The sequence below is a fragment of the Bombina bombina genome, chromosome 4 (assembly GCF_027579735.1).
Source record: "Bombina bombina isolate aBomBom1 chromosome 4, aBomBom1.pri, whole genome shotgun sequence".
Lineage (NCBI taxonomy): Eukaryota > Metazoa > Chordata > Amphibia > Anura > Bombinatoridae > Bombina > Bombina bombina.
Window position 1 is genome coordinate 770,792,451 of NC_069502.1, and position 21,408 is coordinate 770,813,858.

Sequence of the window (21,408 nt, forward strand, 5' to 3'; positions counted from 1 at the left end):
GAATTCTGCCTGGAGGTTTGATGATCTTAGCGGTTTGTAACTAAGGTCCATTGCTGTTCTCACACATAACTGAAGAGTATGGGAAAACTTCAGTTGGGGGAACGGTCTGCAGATTACCTGGTTTGAGGTATGTTCAGTATTTTTATTTCTAGAGAGATGAATAAGTTCTAGAAAATGCTGACAAAGCCTTGTGTATTTGAGGTAAGCTAGATGCAGTGATTCCTTGTGTATTTGAGGTACGCTAGATGCAGTGATTTAACAACGACTGGGATCATGCTTACAAAACAGGGTAATACTCATGTTAATACTCACATTACTTGGTGACAAAACGTTTTACATGTTTCATAAATAGGACGTTTTTTTCTCTGAGGGAGATACCGTATTTTTCGCTGCATAAGACGCACTTTTTCCCCCCTCAAAAGTAAGGGGAAGTGTCTGTGCGTCTTATGGAGCGAATGTGTGGACTGCCGGTTAACTTTGGCCCCACCCACTGACTTCGAACAGTGCTGCAGTCAGTGTTTAGTTTGTTCAAAAACATACTAGTGAGGAGCACCGATCCGGGTAGAGTTTAAAAGTTCAATAACTTTATTACAAAAAATGTAAAAACATATGGGTTGCAAATACCTTCGGTTAAAACCTCCAATGTGGGATACAAAAAGATAAAGTGAACATAGGCTCCTCACTCGTATGTTTTTGATTACTATATTTTTGGTCAGCAGTGAGCACGAGCCAGGTGTGGAGATCTGCAGGGGAAGGTTCACATAGCCAGCCTATTGTTACAAGGGGTCCGTATTGCGACCGGAAGCCTGAGAGAAGCCTGAAAGAGCCATGGGAGGATAATGAATTGAAAGTGAAAAAGGCAAAACGAAGGAGCTACATTACACCGCACGGAGCTTAATTAGCCTGAGGTGAGGTTGTATAAAGATGCCGTTTCTGCTCTAGGAAATCCTCAGACTGTCACAGCTGCGGTAGTCCAGATGGATGAACTGTGAGTTACAATCATTGCTGTATTCTTTTGTTGACGGCTTGTTATTGGCATATTGCACACAATACAGAGTATAGTACCCACAAGGACCCAGGAATCCAACACAGTGTATTTGATTTCTTTAGATATGAATGGACTGGCTTTTTGAGTGTAACATGTATATGTATTTATCTCACTCAACTGTCTCATAACCCTGAGTGCAAACTATTTTGAATACAGTTATTGAACCGACAGGGTTGATAAAAAAAAGTTTCTGATAAGTGGAGTGATTACGCCATTCATGCCTATACACATTATAAAGGACTTGTGAACGAGAGAGGTGTGTGTTCTTATTCCCATAAATTTTCACATGTTTAGTTTGTTGCTGTGGTGCCCTGCCCCAGTGTTTGCGCGCTAAAAGACAGTAAAAGCTTATTATGTATTTTTTATTTATAGGGTCTGATGATAAAACTAATATGACTGCCCTATGCTGCATACTGTTTACTTAGTTTATTTCCGGTAGTGGCCCAGTGTCAGTGTATGCATTAGAATATTTTTTTCTTGTTTTCTCCCTCAAAAAATTAGGTGCGCCTTATGGTCAGGTGCGTCTTATGGAGCGAAAAATACGGTAAGTCTTTATTTGGGGCCTAGTTTTCCACATGGCTAGTTAGATACTCCTAGGAGTATTTTCTTAAGGCCCCTCTGACATCCAGTACATGGTGGGAGGGGCCTATTTTCGCGCTGTAGATGCGCAGTTTTCCTTCAGACTGAGACATCCAGCTTCCCTAGAGGAGACCTCTGGCATCTGAGGACCATTACAAAGGGTTTATTTCTGCACAAAATCGTATTTGAGGGCAGGTAGGAGCCTCAGCAGAGCTGTGGCAAGGTGCTCAACTGTCTTTTAACGTTTTTTAAATCCGGTTTGGGGCCTAAGGGGTTAATCATCCATTTGCAAGTGGGTGCAATGTTGCTTTAGTCCCTTACACACACTGTAAAAATTTCAAAGTCTTTACTGTATTTTTTCACTGTTTTGCAGTTTACAGTAACGTTTTTGTTTAATGGCTGTTTCTTCTGTTAAGTGTGATCAGTCCACGGGTCATCATTACTTGTGGGATATTAACTGCTCCCCTACAGGAAGTGCAAGAGGATTCACCCAGCAGAGTTGCTATATAGCTCCTCCCCTCTACGTCACCCCCAGTCATTCTCTTGCACCCAACGACTAGATAGGATGTGTGAGAGGACTATGGTGATATATTTAGTTTTTATATCTTCAATCAAAAGTTTGTTATTTTATAATAGCACCGGAGTGTGTTATTCCTTCTCTGGTAGAATTTGAAGAAGAATCTACCTGAGTTTTTCTATGATTTTAGCCGGAGTAGTTAAGATCATATTGCTGTTTCTCGGCCATCTGAGGAGAGGTAACTTCAGATCAGGGGACAGCAGGCAGATTAATCTGCAAAGAGGTATGTAGCAGTTTATTATTTTCTGACATGGAATTGATGAGAAAATCCTGCCATACCGTTATAATGTAAACTCAGCCTTGAATGCAGTAGATGTAGCTGATATCAGGCTGTCATGTATGTATATTTTACACTTCATTTTTCTGGGAAATGGTACTTCTCTGGCTTTTAAACTGTATACATAGACTTAACCTATTTTGCAGGGACTTGCAATAGGTTTTAAATGACAATTAATTATTGAGGTAAAACGTTTTTTTGCTGGCATGTAAAAACGTTTTTTTCTCTGAGGTACTGGGTGAAAAAATGTTTTGGGCACTTTTTTTCCACTTGGCAATAGTTTTGATTTAAATTAGAGCAGTTCACTGATCTCTCTCACTGTTATGTGTGTGGGGGAGGGGCCATTTTGGTGCTTTCACTATGCATCAGAAAAACTCAGTCAGAGGTTCATTTTCTTCCTGCATGATCCGGTTCATCTCTACAGAGTTCAGGGATCTCAAGAGTCTTTTTTGAGGGATGTAATCATACAGCAGAGCTGTGCTGATTGTATTGACTGTGATATAAAAAATGTTTATTTGTGTATTTTTTTCTGCTGCCTGGGTTAGTTATCATTTGCTGAGGGGAACAATCCTTATTCTGACAAAGATTGATGCTATAACTTAATTATTTTATCTGTTATAATATTTTCTGTGCTTCTTAAAGGCACAGTTCGTTTTCATATTATTTGTAAACTACTTTGAAAAGTATTTCCAAGTTGCTGTTTATTTGCTAGTGTGTTAAACATGTCTGATTCAGAGGAATATCTCTGTGCTATATGTGTTAATGCCAAAGTGGAGCCCAATAGAAATTTATGTACTAAATGTATTGATGCTACTTTAAAAAATAGTCAATCTGTACAAATTGAACATATTTCACCAAACAACGAGGGGAGAGTTATGCCGACTAACTCGCCTCACGTGTCAGTACCTGCATCTCCCGCTCAGGAGGTGCGTGATATTGTAGCGCCGAGTGCATCTGGGCGGCCATTACAAATCACATTACAAGATATGGCTACTGTTATGACTGAAGTTTTGGCTAAACTACCAGAACTAAGAGGTAAACGTGATCACTCTGGGATGAGAACAGAGTGCGCTGATAATGCAAGGGCCATGTCTGATACTGCGTCACAGTTTGCAGAACATGAAGACGGAGAGCTTCATGCTGTGGGTGACGGTTCTGATCCAAATAAACTGGACTCAGACATTTCAAATTTTAAATTTAAGCTTGAGAACCTCCGTGTGTTACTAGGGGAGGTATTAGCGGCTCTGAATGATTGTAACACAGTTGCAATCCCAGAAAAAATGTGTAGGTTGGATAAATATTTTGCGGTACCGACGAGTACTGACGTTTTTCCTATACCTAAGAGACTTACTGACATTGTTACTAAGGAGTGGGATAGACCCGGTGTGCCTTTCTCACCCCCTCCTATATTCAGAAAAATGTTTCCAATAGACGCCGCCACACGGGACTTATGGCAAATGGTCCCTAAGGTGGAGGGAGCAGTTTCTACTTTAGCTAAGCGTACCACTATCCCAGTGGAGGATAGCTGTGCTTTTTCAGATCCAATGGATAAAAAATTAGAGGGTTACCTTAAGAAAATGTTTGTTCAACAAGGGTTTATATTGCAACCTCTTGCATGTATTGCGCCTGTCACGGCTGCAGCAGCATTTTGGTTTGAGTCTCTGGAAGAGACACTTCAATCATCCACACTAGATGACATCACACACAAACTTAAATTCCTTAAGTTAGCTAATTCATTTATTTCAGATGCCGTAGTACATTTAACTAAACTTGCGGCTAAAAATTCAGGATTCGCCATTCAGGCACGCAGAGCTCTGTGGCTAAAATCCTGGTCAGCTGATGTTACGTCTAAATCTAAATTGCTTAATATTCCTTTCAAAGGGCAGACCTTATTCGGGCCCGGCTTGAAAGAGATTATTGATGACATTACAGGAGGTAAAGGTCATGCCCTGCCTCAGGACAAGGCCAAAGCCAAGGCTAGACAGTCCAATTTCCGTTCCTTTCGTAATTTCAAAGCAGGAGCAGCATCAACTTCCTCTGCACCAAAACAGGAAGGAGCTGTTGCTCGCTACAGACAAGGCTGGAAACCTAACCAGTCCTGGAACAGGGGCAAACAGGCCAGAAAACCTGCTGCTGCCCCTAAGACAGCATGAATTGAGGGCCCCCGATCCGGGACCGGATCTAGTGGGGGGCAGACTTTCCCTCTTCGCCCAGGCTTGGGCAAGAGATGTTCAGGATCCCTGGGCGTTAGAGATCATATCTCAGGGATACCTTCTGGACTTCAAATCCTCTCCCCCAAGAGGGAGATTTCATCTGTCAAGGTTGTCAACAAACCTAACAAAGAAGGAAGCGTTTCTACGCTGCGTACAAGATCTTTTATTAATGGGAGTGATCCATCCAGTTCCGCGGTTGGAACAAGGACAAGGGTTTTACTCAAATCTGTTTGTAGTTCCCAAAAAAGAGGGAACCTTCAGGCCAATCTTGGATTTAAAGATCCTAAACAAATTCCTAAGAGTTCCATCGTTCAAGATGGAAACTATTCGAACAATTTTGCCCATGATCCAAGAGGGTCAGTACTTGACCACAGTGGATTTAAAGGATGCTTACCTTCACATACCGATTCACAGAAGTCATTACCGGTATCTAAGGTTTGCCTTTTTAGACAGGCATTACCAGTTTGTAGCTCTTCCATTCGGACTGGCTACGGCTCCAAGAATCTTCACAAAGGTTCTGGGCACTCTTCTGGCGGTACTAAGACCGCGAGTAATTTCAGTAGCTCCGTACTTAGACGACATACTGATACAAGCTTCAAGCTTTCAAACTGCCAAATCTCATACAGAGATAGTACTGGCATTTCTAAGGTCGCATGGATGGAAAGTGAACGAAGAGAAAAGTTCTCTCTTTCCACTCACAAGAGTTCCCTTCCTGGGGACTCTGATAGATTCTGTAGAAATGAAGATTTACCTGACAGAGGACAGGTTAACAAAACTTCAAAGTGCATGCCGTGTCCTTCATTCCATTCAAGAGACCAGAAATTCTCTTCTATGGTGGCTTTATCGGCCACATCTGTCCAGGGGAATGCCATTCAGCAGGCCAGACTGGTCAATTGTAACAACAGACGCCAGCCTACTAGGTTGGGGCGCTGTCTGGAATTCTCTGAAGGCTCAGGGACTATGGAATCAGGAGGAGAGTCTTCTTCCAATAAACATTCTGGAATTGAGAGCAGTCCTCAATGCTCTTCTGGCTTGGCCCCAGTTAGCAACTCGGGGGTTCATCAGGTTCCAGTCGGACAACATCACGACTGTAGCTTATATCAACCATCAGGGAGGGACAAGAAGCTCCCTAGCAATGATGGAAGTATCGAAGATAATTCGCTGGGCAGAGTCTCACTCTTGCCACCTGTCTGCAATCCACATCCCGGGAGTGGAGAACTGGGAGGCGGATTTCTTAAGTCGTCAGACTTTTCATCCGGGGGAGTGGGAACTTCATCCAGAGGTCTTTGCCCAAATACTTCGACGTTGGGGCAAACCAGAGATAGATCTCATGGCGTCTCGACAGAACGCCAAGCTTCCGCGCTACGGGTCCAGATCCAGGGATCCGGGAGCGGTCCTGATAGATGCCTTGACAGCACCATGGACCTTCAGGATGGCTCATGTGTTTCCACCTTTCCCGATGCTTCCTCGATTGATTGCCAGAATCAAACAGGAGAAAGCATCAGTGATTCTAATAGCGCCTGCATGGCCACGCAGGACTTGGTATACAGATCTGGTGGACATGTCATTCTGTCCACCTTGGTCGTTACCTCTGAAACAGGACCTTCTGATTCAGGGTCCTTTCAAACATCAAAATCTAACTTCTCTGAAGCTGACTGCTTGGAAATTGAACGCTTGATCTTATCAAAGCGTGGTTTTTCTGAGTCAGTTATTGATACCTTAATACAGGCTAGGAAGCCTGTTACCAGAAAGATTTACCATAAAATATGGCGTAAATACCTATATTGGTGCGAATACAAAGGTTACTCTTGGAGTAAGGTTAGGATTCCTAGGATATTGTCTTTTCTACAAGAAGGTTTAGAAAAGGGGTTATCCGCTAGTTCCTTAAAGGGACAGATCTCAGCTCTGTCCATTCTGTTACACAAGCGTCTGTCAGAAGTTCCAGACGTTCAGGCTTTTTGTCAGGCTTTGGCCAGGATTAAACCTGTGTTTAAAGCTGTGGCTCCACCATGGAGTTTAAACCTTGTTCTTAACGTTTTACAGGGTGTTCCGTTTGAACCCCTTCATTCCATTGATATAAAGTTGTTATCTTGGAAAGTTCTATTTTTAATGGCTATTTCCTCGGCTCGAAGAGTCTCTGAGTTATCAGCCTTACATTGTGATTCTCCTTATTTGATTTTTCACTCGGATAAGGTAGTTCTGCGTACTAAGCCTGGGTTATTACCTAAGGTAGTCACTAACAGGAATATCAATCAGGAGATTGTTGTTCCATCCTTGTGCCCAAATCCTTCTTCGAGGAAGGAACGTCTTTTGCACAATCTGGATGTAGTTCGTGCCCTTAAATTTTATTTACAGGCAACTAAAGATTTTCGACAAACGTCTTCCCTGTTTGTCGTTTACTCTGGTCAGAGGAGAGGTCAAAAAGCTTCTGCTACCTCTCTCTCTTTTTGGCTTCGTAGCATAATTCGTTTAGCTTATGAGACTGCTGGACAGCAGCCTCCTGAAAGAATTACAGCTCATTCCACTAGAGCTGTGGCTTCCACTTGGGCCTTTAAGAATGAGGCCTCTGTTGAACAGATTTGCAAGGCTGCAACTTGGTCTTCGCTTCATACTTTTTCCAAATTTTACAAATTTGACACTTTTGCTTCCTCGGAGGCTATTTTTGGGAGAAAGGTTCTTCAGGCAGTGGTTCCTTCTGTATAAAGAGCCTGCCTATCCCTCCCGTCATCCGTGTACTTTTGCTTTGGTATTGGTATCCCACAAGTAATGATGACCCGTGGACTGATCACACTTAACAGAAGAAAACATAATTTATGCTTACCTGATAAATTCCTTTCTTCTGTAGTGTGATCAGTCCACGGCCCGCCCTGTTTTTTAAGGCAGGTAAATATTTTTTAAATTATACTCCAGTCACCACTACACCCTTGGCTTCTCCTTTCTCGTTGGTCCTTGGTCGAATGACTGGAGGTGACGTAGAGGGGAGGAGCTATATAGCAACTCTGCTGGGTGAATCCTCTTGCACTTCCTGTAGGGGAGCAGTTAATATCCCACAAGTAATGATGACCCGTGGACTGATCACACTACAGAAGAAAGGAATTTATCAGGTAAGCATAAATTATGTTTTTTTGGGAGAAAGGTCTTACAGGCAGTGGTGCCTTCCGTTTAAGTTCCTGCCTTGTCCCTCCCTTCATCCGTGTCCTAAAGCTTTGATATTGGTATCCCACAAGTAATGGATGAACCCGTGGACTGGATACACCTTACAAGAGAAAACAAAATTTATGCTTACCTGATAAATTTCTTTCTCTTGTGGTGTATCCAGTCCACGGCTCGCCCTGTCACTTTAAGGCAGGTGTTTTTATTTTTAAAACTACAGTCACCACTGCACCCTATAGTTTCTCCTTTTTCTTACTTGTCTTCGGTCGAATGACTGGAGGTGGGGGTTAGGGGAGGAGCTATATAGACAGCTCTGCTGTGGGTGTCCTCTTGCAACTTCCTGTTGGGAAGGAGAATATCCCACAAGTAATGGATGAACCCGTGGACTTGATACACCACAAGAGAGAAATTTATCAGGTAAGCATAAATTTTGTTTTTAACTAGATGTGAGAAGCATCTGAAAACTCCAAAATGGCTCAGCACAGGGGTGAAAATGGTTTAGCAGTTAAGGGGGCTACATATGAACATCAGGTGCAATAACATAATATTAAAGGACACCGGTGTTCTGTTAGCTCGTATTGCATTGCTGCTTTGCAGCTGACTTTATCTATGTGTTGAATGCCTATGAAGGAGTTAAACACAGTAATGTGCAAGTAATAGTGCATTTATGTGATGCTCTAACACAATCATCCTCAAACTTGGCTCTCCAGAGGTTTTGGAACTACATTTCCCATGATGCTCAGCCAGTGTATCAGCCAAGTTTGAGGATGTCTGCTCTAACACATACAGCATTTTCTTTTTTTTGCACTGTTATGTCCCTTTTAAGTTTACCAAAAATTTGCATTGTACATCCATTATTAGTTGTGTGTATTTGACTCTTTCTGATGAGCTAAAATACCTGCCCCCCCCCCCATACTATATATGTTGCACTTTTTCTGCATATACAAACATGCTACACAGTAGGCAAAATTCACTGAGAGGCCCCTCCATACTTTTTAAACCGTTTTTAGGTTTAAATTTTTATTGAGAATCAAACAAAGTCTCACATTGTCAATAAACAGGTGGGGGCAGTGTTTAAAACTGCAGGCCATTTCAGGGGATATTCCTTTTTCCAGAATCTAGCAATATTAGTTTTGATAGATGACAAAAGAAATATACAAAGTAAGCTATGGTGCATAGGAAGGTTATGTAAGCCTAGGTGTAAGAGCTAAAGCGGGTGTTCTTGGTACTTGAACCTTCATTTTAGAGAGGACCAAGAAACACGAATTCCAAATGGGTTTGACTTTTGGACATTCCCACCATATGTGGAGCAGGTTGCCTGGGTGGCCGCACTTTCGCAAATAGAGAGGGGAAGATCCCGGGAATATTTTAGCTAGCCTGCTTGTAGGGATATAGTACCAGTGTGATATAACTTTATAGTATGTCTCGTACGTAGTTACACAGTGTAAAGTTTTCTTAGTAGGCGGAAGTGTTCGTTGCCATATATTAGGTGGAGTAGAGATATTTAAGAGAGAGTCCCATCTATAGAGATGAGGTGCCAGTGTAGGGGGAATGGTACCTTCTTAAAGGTTATAGTGTGTGGATAGTGGTTTATGTAGCCTGCGACCCATTTGCCAGATGGACTCCCAGGGAGTAAGCGGGCAAGAAGACTTGGGAACAAATCCCCAACTAGTGAGAAAGCTCTTAATCCTGGTAAATTCAAAGTGGAGAGAGGGCGCAATATTAATAGGGTTTTCTAATTGGTCTAGAGTAACAAAGTTATCCTGAGAGGTAGTTGACCAAAAGTCAAAGACTCGTTTAATACCCAAACTGGCCAATTTATTTGGATTAGTTTCTGTTAAGCCTGTGAGCAGGCCGGCTATGGAGGTGATGGGTGCGGGCTACTAGACATCGATGGCGAATCTTATCCCAGATGGATAGGTATTTGAGGACTATTACTTTTTAAACCGTTTAGAAGTTATTCTATTTAGATGATTTACTAAAGAATGGAGAAGTGAGTGTGCTTTAGTTGCATAGAATAACACAGCAACTGGACAGACTAACAAGGCTGTTTACAGCTGGATCGAGCTCCCCTGATCAACAGCTGGACAGACACATATCTACTTAAAGGGACATTGTACACTAGATTTGCATACATTTTTTGTATATGATCCATTTATATAGCCCATCTGGGTGTGTTTTTGAAACAATGTATAGTTTTGCTTATTTTTTTAATAACGTGATAATTTTCAGACTCATAACCAAGCCCCAAAGTGTCAAATGTAGAATGAAGTCTACAGATTACTGTTTGCTCTTGTTTGTATAAACTGTCTTTTCACATGCAGGGGGGGGGTCTGATCTTCCTGCTTTCCTATCCCCTTTCACTGGGTGTCCCAGCCTAACCTCATGAACAGTGCTAAACTGGGAGCTTCTAAGTAAGTTTTTAAAAGGTTTTATGCTGGATTTATAAATCAGTATCTATGCGTATTCTTCTTTATAGTAGTGTCTATTACATGTAGTTATATGAAAATTGGTGTACACTGTCCCTTTTAAGAGGAGTCCTATTTCAGATAAGGGGGTTTGACACCTCTCTGTTGTGTTGGGGGTGTAAGAAAGGAGCTAAACACCCCGATTTTTGTTTTAAGTGAATATGATTTTATCAGGTGATCATGCCTCTACTACCTTTTTATATACACAATTTCTGAATAAGCACTGCAAAACCTTTTTGTTTTTTTTAGAACTCTGTTTTCATTTTCTTTTGTTGACAGTGAACCTAACAAAGATGAGGTCTTGACTGAAGCAGAAGCCAAATTAGCTGCTGTTAGACAGAAAATCAAGCAGATCGCTCAAGAATTAGAGGGAGAAGATATGCATCAATACCACAGAGCATTTACACCTGGTAAGAACCGAGTTTATTTATTTACTTAATCAAAAATGACAGAAATTTTTGGTTGTTTTTTTTTTTTTTTTTTTAGTTTTGGAAAATGAGACCTGCATTTTATTGAAAAATTATGATAATAAAATGTACAAAACTTACAAAGAAACAAACTCCCCTTTGTCAGACCTAAACAATAGTGATCAAAGGGGGGGGGCTCCCATGAAACCCCAGTCCCATAAGAAAACCATTAAAGGGATATATATATATATATATATATATATATATATATATATATATATATGTATATATGTGTATGTCCCAAAAGACAATAATCTAACCAGCAAAGCAAGATCAGTGCTCTCCTCTTAAAGGGATAGGAAAGTCAAAATTAAACTTGCATGATACAGATAGAGCATGTAATTTTACTTTTGAAGGGACAGTCTACACCAGAATTTTTTTTGTTTAAAAAGATATAAAATCCTGTTATTACCCATCCCCTAGTTTTGCATAACCAGCACAGTTATATTAATAGATGTTTTACCTGTGTGATTACCTTGTATCTAACCCTCTGCAGACTGCCCCCTTATCTCAGTGCTTTTGACAGACATACAGTTTAGCCAACCAGTGCAGACTCCTAAATAACTCCACGGGAGTGAGCACAATGTTATCTATATGACACACATGAACTAGTACTGTCTAACTGTGAAAAACTTTCAAAATGCTCTGAGCTAGGAGGCGGTTTTCAACGGTTTAAAAATCAGTTTGAGCCTACCTAGGTTTAGCTTTTCAAAAATACCACCAAGGGAACAAAGCAAATTTAATGATAAAAGTCAATTGGAAAGTTGTTTAAAATGGCATGCCCTATCTGAATCATGAAACTTAAATTTTGACTAGACTATCCCTTTTAAATTCACTTCTATTTTCAAATGTGCTTCGTTTTCTTGGTATCCCCTGTTGAAAAAGAATACACACATATCCTACACTAGTGGGAGCTGACTGCTGATTGGTGCCTGCACACATTTGTCTCTTGTGATTGGTTAACTAGATGTGTTCAGCTAGCTGCCTGTAGTGCAATGCTGTTCCTTCAGTAAAGGACAACAAGAGAATGAAGCAAATTTGATAATATAAGTAAATTGGGAAGTTGTTTAATATCGTATGTTCTATCCAAATCGGGGAAGAAAAACTTTGGGTTTTCTATCTCTTAAAATATTATTGTATCTTTATTGTGATATTTCTAGGAGAAATGGGAGTCTGATTTCTTCCTCATACGATAAAGATACAATAATATTTCCAGAGTAGGGTGAGGAGTTTGCTTTGCTGGTTTTATTTATATATAATTAGTTTGTTTGGGGTTTTTTTTTGCTAAAATTTGCTTTAGATAAACACTTTGTTGATATATTTACATATTATTTTAATAAACGCCACAAAGATATTTACGAGAACCTAAGCATTAATTTGCACTGCCTTGTACATTTTAATCAAATTTCCATAAACCCGTGGTTAGAGGGTTAATTATTTTCAAGTCTAGTCTGTTCTCTAAGACGCACTCCTATTCTCTCAAAACATTTTTAGGGAAACAAATATATCATGTTTTTCAAAATAACACCTTTGTGACATTGCTCTTTCTTCATTCCCTTCATTTGCAATACACAGTCTCTATGACTCATTTGTGCATATAATCATAATTCCAATTTTATATTTCTCTTGGCAAGTATGTCTATAGTTTTGTGGTAGTTTGCGTGTGAAAGAATTGATAATAGGGCCAGTGTACAAAGAAAAGAAAAAAAAAACAACAACAAAAAAAGATTAGAAACCAGCTTTGATTCTTTGTTTTAAACCACTGGTTTTTAAACCTGTACTCAGACCTCCCTAACAGGCCAGATTTTGAAGATATCTGAACTTGAGCACAGGTGAAATAATCATCTGATTAGTAACCATAGTTATTTTACCTGCTCTCTTCCAAGGTAATGCTGAAAATCTGGCCTGCTGTGAGGCTTGAGGACCGGTTTGAAAACCAGTGGCTAAAAAATTAAACTTCAATGTCTTGGATAGATTATGACATTTTAAACAACTTTCCAATTTACTTCCATTCTCAATTTTGCTTATTTCTCTTTGTATGCTTTATTAAAGAGTAATAGGGGAGCTCAGAAGCATGCAAGTTTCTCTAGCCTAGCAGTTATATGAGAATTGGTGTACAATGTCATTTAAGCACCTTTCTAATTCACTCCTATTATCAATTTTTCTTTGTTCTCATGCTATCTTGATTTGAAAAAGCAGTACTGTAAGCTTTAGAGCCGGACCATTTTTTGTTCAGCACATGGGTAGCACTTGCTGATTTGTGGCTAAATGTAGCAAACCAATCAGCAAGCGCTACCAAGGTGCTGAACTAAAAATGGGCCGGCTCCTAATCTTTCATTACTGCTTTTTCAAATCAAGATAGCAAGAGAACAAAGAAAAATTGATAATAGGAGTAAATTAGAAAGTTGCTTAAAATTGCATGCTCTATCTGCATCATGAAAGAAAAAAATTGGGCTTAGTATCCCTTTAAGTTTAATTTCAGAGCAGGTTGAGGAAGGTATTTCTCAGATATGGGACATTTATTACTGTTTCCATATTAGAACTGCTGCTCTAGTCTAGGATATTCATAATATAGCAGGAGATTGATGTAATATTTACTTTGCAATGCCTATGTTTGGGTGTTTTCTTGTTAGTTAGTTTTACTGTTATAAAAATACTCCATGCTTCAAGACATATTGCTGTTATTTTAACTGTAACTATTGTTTTTTGATTACTCAAAAAAGATTTATTACGGGGGGGGGGGGGGGTTGGACCCCTGGTCTGAATGGTAATTTATCATTTTCTTTATACTAATTGAAATGCATTTTTCTTTTTTAAGACACGATGAGTCCAAGGATCATCTTAATTACTAATGGGATATTCACCTCCTGGTCAGCAGGAGGAGGCAAAGAGCACCACAGCAGAGCTGTTAAATAGCTCCTACTTTCCCTCCCACCCCAGTCATTCTCTTTGCCTACGTTAGTGATAGGAAGAGGTAAAGTGAGGTGTTAGATTAGATTCTTTAATCAAGAGTTTATTATTTTTAAAGTAGTGCCAGAGAGTGCTGCTTTGTTCTAGGGTGTAGCCGTAGTCCATACCAGTCTCTTCAATAGAGCTTTTGTTGGCTTTAGAGCAATGGGAACTTGTGGGACATAATTCTCACTGCGCCTCCCATGTGTTTTGCTGCCCTGTATGCCTTAGTCTGAGGAAAAGGATTACTCGGCATGCCTTGTTTTCCGCAGGTCAATCGGAGGGTGAGGACCTCTTAAACCTGGGATCTGCCTTGCTGTCAGGCAGAAGATGCGGTAAATGCTAACTTGTTGTCTGGGGATGGGAATCTCAGATAAAAGTTTAGACACTGTATCATTTTATTCCAAAGCCTCATTATCATTCAGGAATAAATACTCCTATTGTTTTAGGGGTCACTTTGACAGTTTTGGGCTTTATTATTTTATTAAGCCTCATTAACATAGATTCTCCTTTTTTTGTTAGGAGACACTACGCAAACTTAGAAGCAGGCACTGGGGCTGAAAAGGCGACTTGTCCCTCATCTCCCAGCGGTTTCATAACATAATTTTAACCGACCGGGAGATTACATGTTGATCGCTGCTATATGAGCATTAGAGCAGGCTCAGTGCGTAGGGGTTTTTTGTATTTTAATAACGATCTACGCAATTATTAAGAATCTGGTAATGGTGACAGAGGGTTACTGTTACGCCCACGATGGGCGGTACTTATGTGTCGCCATTTTAGTTGCGCAGCTGTTCCTCTTTTTCCGGATCTACGGAGAGGACGGAGGATGTTTAGTTTAAGATTTTAGCACTTCTGTTTTCAGCAGAATTTGGTGCGGATGGGCTGACAGGCATCTCAGCTGCGTTACACTGAGGTGTAGAGGGGATTTGCTGAGACAGCAATGTTTACATCGATCCCTTGCATACGATCCATCCATTTTTTTTTCTGCTTAAATCAGGATAAGAAATCATGCTTTTAAACTAAACTTAGAGACAATAGGGTCTGTTAAGTAATATATTTAGTCTTCTCTGTCCACCAGGGACAGTAACGAACTTTGTGTTCAATAAAGTTAGGTTTTTTTTGTTGGATTAATCATTTTGTCTCTGTTCCCTACGTTGTGAAAGAACTGCCACTTAAATAAAGGAGTTACTTATTCAAATTTAAAGAGACAGTAACGGTTTTTATAAGTTACGTTCATTAGACGTTTTAATTGATTAATCCTGTTTTTATCTGTTCCCTATGTTGTGGGAGATTTATTTCAAGAGGAATAAAATGTTTTTCTCGCAAATGTACAAAAAAATTATAGCCCACACATGCAGTGCCCTGCACTTCCTCACAAACGTCATTTGGAGTTCTTCTCCAGACATTGCTTTCATAGGATCTTTTAAGCGATATCTGTTGTATTGTCTGTTTTTTCCAATGCTGTAGGGAAATCGCTTGAGGAAATGTTACTAATACAGTAAATTTGCTAACACACATGCAGTGCCCTGTGGTTCCTTGCAATTTCCTTCTGGAATTGCTGCACAAGACATCACTTCTTTCATGTCATGGCGATATCTGCGGGCAAGGAAGTAGAGTTTATGATAAATTCTACAATGTTTGCATGCTAATTTTAGCTTATCAGAAATATAAGTTACTTTTAAAATTTAAAGAGACAGTAACGTTTTTATGTGCCAATTTGGTTAAAGAAGAAGTCTCTTGTTTTAGGCTTGAATTTCAAGGTGGTTCTACCAATCCACTTTTTTTCTGATTTACTGAGAAGTCTCTGAGATAAGGATAGACTTGTTCTAAACCTACTTCGTCTATGGCGCATACTGCTTAAGGGCCTAGTGACAATGGTCTATTATACAAAATATTTCTCCTATGGTGTTCCAAAAAGATTTATAGCCCACATAGAGTTGCCCTGTTTTTAATGCATTGTTGGGTTCAAATGTGCATGAGGTTTTATTCACTCAGAATAGGGTGGTTGCCTCAATTGTGGTTATTTTGAATGTTTCTAACCTATAACTAAGGAGGAAGATATTTTGGTAATTCCAGACAAGTAATTTGCAGTCTAGGATGAACAAGAGCTCCTGGAGGAGGTTTTAGCTACTCTGGGTGCCTTTGACACCAGTAGGTTATTCTAGTATTATGATGGACCCTTAATGGGGAAGTATTCCTGTATCAGATAGGGCTATAGTGGTTTTTCCCCCTGTTTTTCTCTCTTTCTTAGAAGGAAAGAGACAACAAAGTGAAATGGGAATCTCCACGTTGGTCTAGAGTCTTTTAACATGACTTTTTGCAGATGAAGGACCCTATGATTAATAGTTGGGAGGTCTACATTGTCAACCTGCGGTTGGTGTGACTTCTGTTTCCAGTGCGGCGACATACTCTCTAGGGACAGACTCCCCTCTCACGGGAATAGGAGAAGGACCCTTATGAGTAGGTTCCTTTAATGTAGTATAGTGAATAGGAAATATGAGATGTCATTTCTCTCGAGATTTCCGGGGAAAATCTTTACTTCCTTCTACTAAGCACAGAGACGCTATCAGACTTATAATGGGGGAAGTCAGTTTAAGAAATTTGCCACTGACACACTATGAGGGGCGTGCACCCGACCCGTAAGGGGGCAGGTTCTCCTTATCAATCCAGTTTGGTTTTGTGATAATTTTCTGTTCGTGGTTCCCAGAGGGAACCTTCAGACCAATTTTAGAACTCAAGAGTCTAAGCAGATTTCTCAGGGTTCTGTCATTCAAGATGGAAACTTTTTGTTCCATTGATCCAGTAGGGTCAATTTATGACGACCGTGGATTTCCAGGACACAGATCTACATGTTTCTATCCACAGGGATCATCAAACACTTCCAGTTCGTGGTCCTTCCTTTTGGTCTGGCCACGGCTACTAGAATCTGCATGAAGGTTCTGGGGTCTCCACTGGCGGTACTATGGCCACGGGGCATTGGGGTGGCATCTTATCTAGACGATATTCTAGTCCAGACGCCATCTTTTCAACAAGTAAGATCCCATACCGACATGGTGTTATCTTTTTTGAGAACTCATGGAGGTAAATTTGGAATAGAGTTCCTTAGTCCCTAATACAAGGGTGATTTTCTTGGGAATCATAATGGTTTCCATACCTGTATAGATTTTTCTGACAGAAGTCAGGAAATCGGAGCTTGGTTCCACCTCAGACCTCTGCAGTTAAGCATGCTTCGATAATGGAACGGAGATTAGGCGGACTTGTCTCCTCAAATAACCCTAGAGCAGGAAACGAGGGACTCGCTTCAACGGCGATTGTTTCTGAATCATCTTTCCCAAGGATCCTGCCTTTGCAGACAGTCTTGGGGGATGGTGACAACAGACGCTAACCTTCTAGGGTAGACCTTTTTAGTCTAGCATACCTTGTTTTTCTCCGTTTGCGCTTCTTCCTCGGGTCATTGCTCTACTCAATCAGGAGAGGGTGTCTGTGTTTTCTTTGCTCTGGCTTGGCCCTGCAGAATTTGGTATGTAGTTTTGGTGGACTTGTCATCGCTGCCACCTTGGAGACTTCCGTTGAAGGACCTTCTAATCAAGGGCCCTTCCTTCATCCAAATCTAGTTTTTCTGAAGCTGACTGCTTGGAGATTGAACACTTATTTTTGTCCAAGCGGGGGTTTTCTGACTCGGTCATAGAGACCATGATTCAGGCTCGTAAGCCTGTAACTGGAAAGATTTTCCATAAGATATGGCGTAAATGGCTTTCTTAGTGTGAATCCAAGGGCTACTCATGAAGTAGTAGGATTTCTATAATGTTGTCTTTCTCCAAAGGGTTTTGGAGGAAGGTTTATCGTCAAGTTCCCTAACAGGTAAAATCTCTGTTTTTCTCTATTTTGTTACACAAACGTCTGGTAGATGTCCCAGATGTACATTCATTTTGTCAGGCCTTGGTCAGGATCAGGCCTGTGTTCATACCAGTTACTCCTCCATGGAGTCTGAATTTAGTTTTCGGAGTTCTTCAAAGGGCTCCGTTTGAGCCTATTCTTTCCTTTAGATATTGAGTTGTTATCTTGGAAAGTTTATTTCTTGTTGCTATTTCTTCTGCTCAGAGAGTGTCAGAGCTCTCTGCATTTCAGTATGAGTCTCATCTTATTTCCATTCAGATAAGGTAGTTTTATGTACTAAATTAGGATTTCTTCCTAAGGTTGTTTCTGATTGGAACATTAATCAGGAGATTGTTGTTCGTTTCTTGTGTCCTAATCCTTTTTCTCAGAAGGAAAGACTTCTGTTCAATTTGGACGTGGTCCATGCTTTACAGTTTTTCCTGCAGGCAAGGACTGTCGTCAGTCTTCTTTGTTTGTGGTTTTCTCAGGAAAACGCAAGGGACAGAAAGCTATGGCTACTTCTCTTTCTTTTTGGCTGTAGAGTATCTTACGTTTTACGTATGAGACTGCTGGACAGCAGCCTCCAGAGAGAGTTACTGCTCATTCCATGAGGGTTGTTGCTTCCTCATGGGCATTCATAAATTAGACTTTTGTGGAACAGATTTGCAAGGCTGCAACTTGGTCCTCTCTTCACACTTTTTCTATGTTTTACAAGTTTGATACTTTTGTCTCGGCTGAGGCCACTTTTGGGAGAAAGGTTTTTCAAGCAGTGGTGCCTTCCGTTTAGGTTCCCTGTCTTGTCCCTCCCGTATCATCTGTGTACTCTAGCTTGGGTATTGAATCCCATTAGTAATTAAGATGATCTGTGGACTCATTCGGCTAGATTTAGAGTTGGGCGGTAGCCGTGAAAACCAGCGTTAGAGGCTCCTAACGCTGGTTTTGGCCGCCCGCTGGTATTTGGAGTCAGTCAGGAAAGGGTCTAACGCTCACTTTGCAGCCGCGACTTTTCCATACCGCAGATCCCCCTACACCATTTGCGTATCCTATCTTTTCAATGGGATCTTTCTAACGCCGGTATTTAGAGTCTTGGCTGAAGTGAGCATTAGAAATCTAACGACAAAACTCCAGCCGCAGAAAAAAGTCAGTAGTTAAGAGCTTTCTGGGCTAACGCCGGTTTATAAAGCTCTTAACTACTGTGCTCTAAAGTACACTAACACCCATAAACTACCTATGCACCCCTAAACCGAGGCCCCCCACATCGCAGCCACTCTATTAAATTTTTTTTAACCCCTAATCTGCTGACCGCACGCCGCTGCCACCTACGTTATCCCTATGAACCCCTAATCTGCTGCCCCTAACACCGCCGACCCCTATATTATATTTATTAACCCCTAATCTGCCCCCCTCAACGTCGCCTCCACCTGCCTACACTTATTAACCCCTAATCTGCCGACCGCACGCCGCTGCCACCTACGTTATCCCTATGAACCCCTAATCTGCTGCCCCTAACACCGCCGACCCCTATATTATATTTATTAACCCCTAATCTGCCCCCCTCAACGTCGCCTCCACCTGCCTACACTTATTAACCCCTAATCCGCCGACCTTACCGCGCCGCTATTATAATAAAGTTATTAACCCCTAATCCGCCTCACTCCCGCCTCAATAACCCTATAATAAATAGTATTAACCCCTAATCTGCCCTCCCTAACATCGCCGACACCTAACTTCAAGCATTAACCCCTAATCTGCCGACTGGAGCTCACTGCTACTATAATAAATGTATTAACCCCTAAAGCTAAGTCTAACCCTAACACCCCCCTAACTTAAATATAATTTAAGTCTAACAAAATAAATTAACTATTATTAAATAAATTATTCCTATTTAAAGCTAAATACTTACCTGTAAAATAAACCCTAATATAGCTACAATATAAATTATAATTATATTGTAGCTATTTTAGGATTTATATTTATTTTACAGGTAACTTTGTAATTATTTTAACCAGGTACAATAGCTATTAAATAGTTAAGAACTATTTAATAGTTACCTAGTTAAAATAATTACAAAATTACCTGTAAAATACATCCTAACCTAAGTTACAATTAAACCTAACACTACACTAACAATAAATTAATTAAATACAATACCTAGAAATAAATACAATTAAATAAACTAACTAAAGTACAAAAAATAAAAAAGAACTAAGTTACAAAAAATAAAAAAATATTTACAAACATTAGAAAAATATTACAACAATTTTAAACTAATTACACCTACTCTAAGCCCCCTAATAAAATAACAAAGCCCCCCAAAATAATAAAATGCCCTACCCTATTCTAAATTAAAAAAGTTCAAAGCTCTTTTACCTTACAAGCCCTTAAAAGGGCCCTTTGTGGGGCATGCCCCAAATAATTCAGCTCTTTTGCCTGTAAAAGAAAAATACAACCCCCCCAACATTAAAACCCACCACCCACATACCCCTAATCTAACCCAACCCCCCTTAAATAAACCTAACACTACCCCCCTGAAGATCATCCTACCTTGTCTTCACCACACCGGGTATCACACCGATCCGTCCTGGCTCCGAAGTCTTCATCCAAGCCCAAGCAGGGGCTGGCGATCCATAATCCGGCTGAAGTCTTCTATCAAGCGTCGGCTGAAGAGGTCCAGAAGAGGCTCCAAAGTCTTCATCCTATCCGGGAAGAAGAGGAGATCCGGACCGGCAACCATCTTGATCCAAGCGGCATCTTCTAGCTTCATCCGATGAACAGCTCCATCCTGAAGACCTCCAGCGCGGATCTATCCTCTTCTTTCGACGTCCAACTGAAGAATGAAGGTTCCTTTAAGGGACGTCATCCAAGATGGCGTCCCTCGAATTCCGATTGGCTGATAGGATTCTATCAGCCAATCGGAATTAAGGTAGGAAAATTCTGATTGCCTGATGGAATAAGCCAATCAGATTCAAGTTCAATCCGATTGGATCAGCCAATCAGATTGAGCTCGCATTCTATTGGCTGTTCCAATCAGCCAATAGAATGCGAGCTCAATCTGATTGGCTGATTGGATCAGCCAATCGGATTGAACTTGAATCTCATTGGCTGATTCCATCAGCCAATCAGAATATTCCTACCTTAATTCCGATTGGCTGATAGAATCCTATCAGCCAATCGGAATTCGAGGGACGCCATCTTGGATGACGTCATTTAAAGGAACAGTCATTCGGCGAGTAGGCGTCGCTTGAAGAGGTTGGATCCGCGTCGGCTGGGAAGAAGATGGCTCGGCTCCGCTCCGGAAGAAAGAAGATTGAAGATGTGGCTTGATAGAAGACTTCATCCCGATGATGGACTTCCGACTTCAGCCCGATGATGGAGTTCTTCATCCGCCGCTTGGATCAAGACTTCGGACTCTTCTGGACCGATCGCTGAACCCGGTGAGGTGAAGACAAGGTAGGGAGATCTTCAGGGGCTTAGTGTTAGGTTTATTTAAGGGGGGTTTGGGTTAGATTAGGGGTATGTGGGTGGTGGGTTGTAATGTTGGGGGGGGGTATTGTATGGTTTTTTTTTTACAGGCAAAAGAGCTGAATTCTTTGGGGCATGCCCCGCAAAGGGCCCTTTTCAGGGCTGGTAAGGTAAAAGAGCTTTTCTATTTTAATTTTAGAATAGGGTAGGGCATTTTTTTATTTTGGGGGGTTTTATTTTATTAGGGGGCTTAGAGTAGGTGTAATTAGTTTAAAATTGTTGTAATATTTTTCTAATGTTTGTAAATATTTTTTTATTTTTTGTACTTTAGTTAGT

General features: G+C 40.7%; 1 protein-coding gene across 1 annotated transcript in view; it reads left to right on the forward strand.

The window, feature by feature from the left end:
* Positions 1 to 21,408, forward strand: part of TSNAX (translin associated factor X) — a 125,905-nt gene that overhangs the window by 11,002 nt on the left and 93,495 nt on the right. The window contains exon 4 of the mRNA XM_053711110.1: positions 10,595 to 10,725. Within this exon, the coding sequence (XP_053567085.1) occupies positions 10,595 to 10,725 (131 nt within the window). The remainder of the gene's footprint in view (positions 1 to 10,594; positions 10,726 to 21,408) is intronic.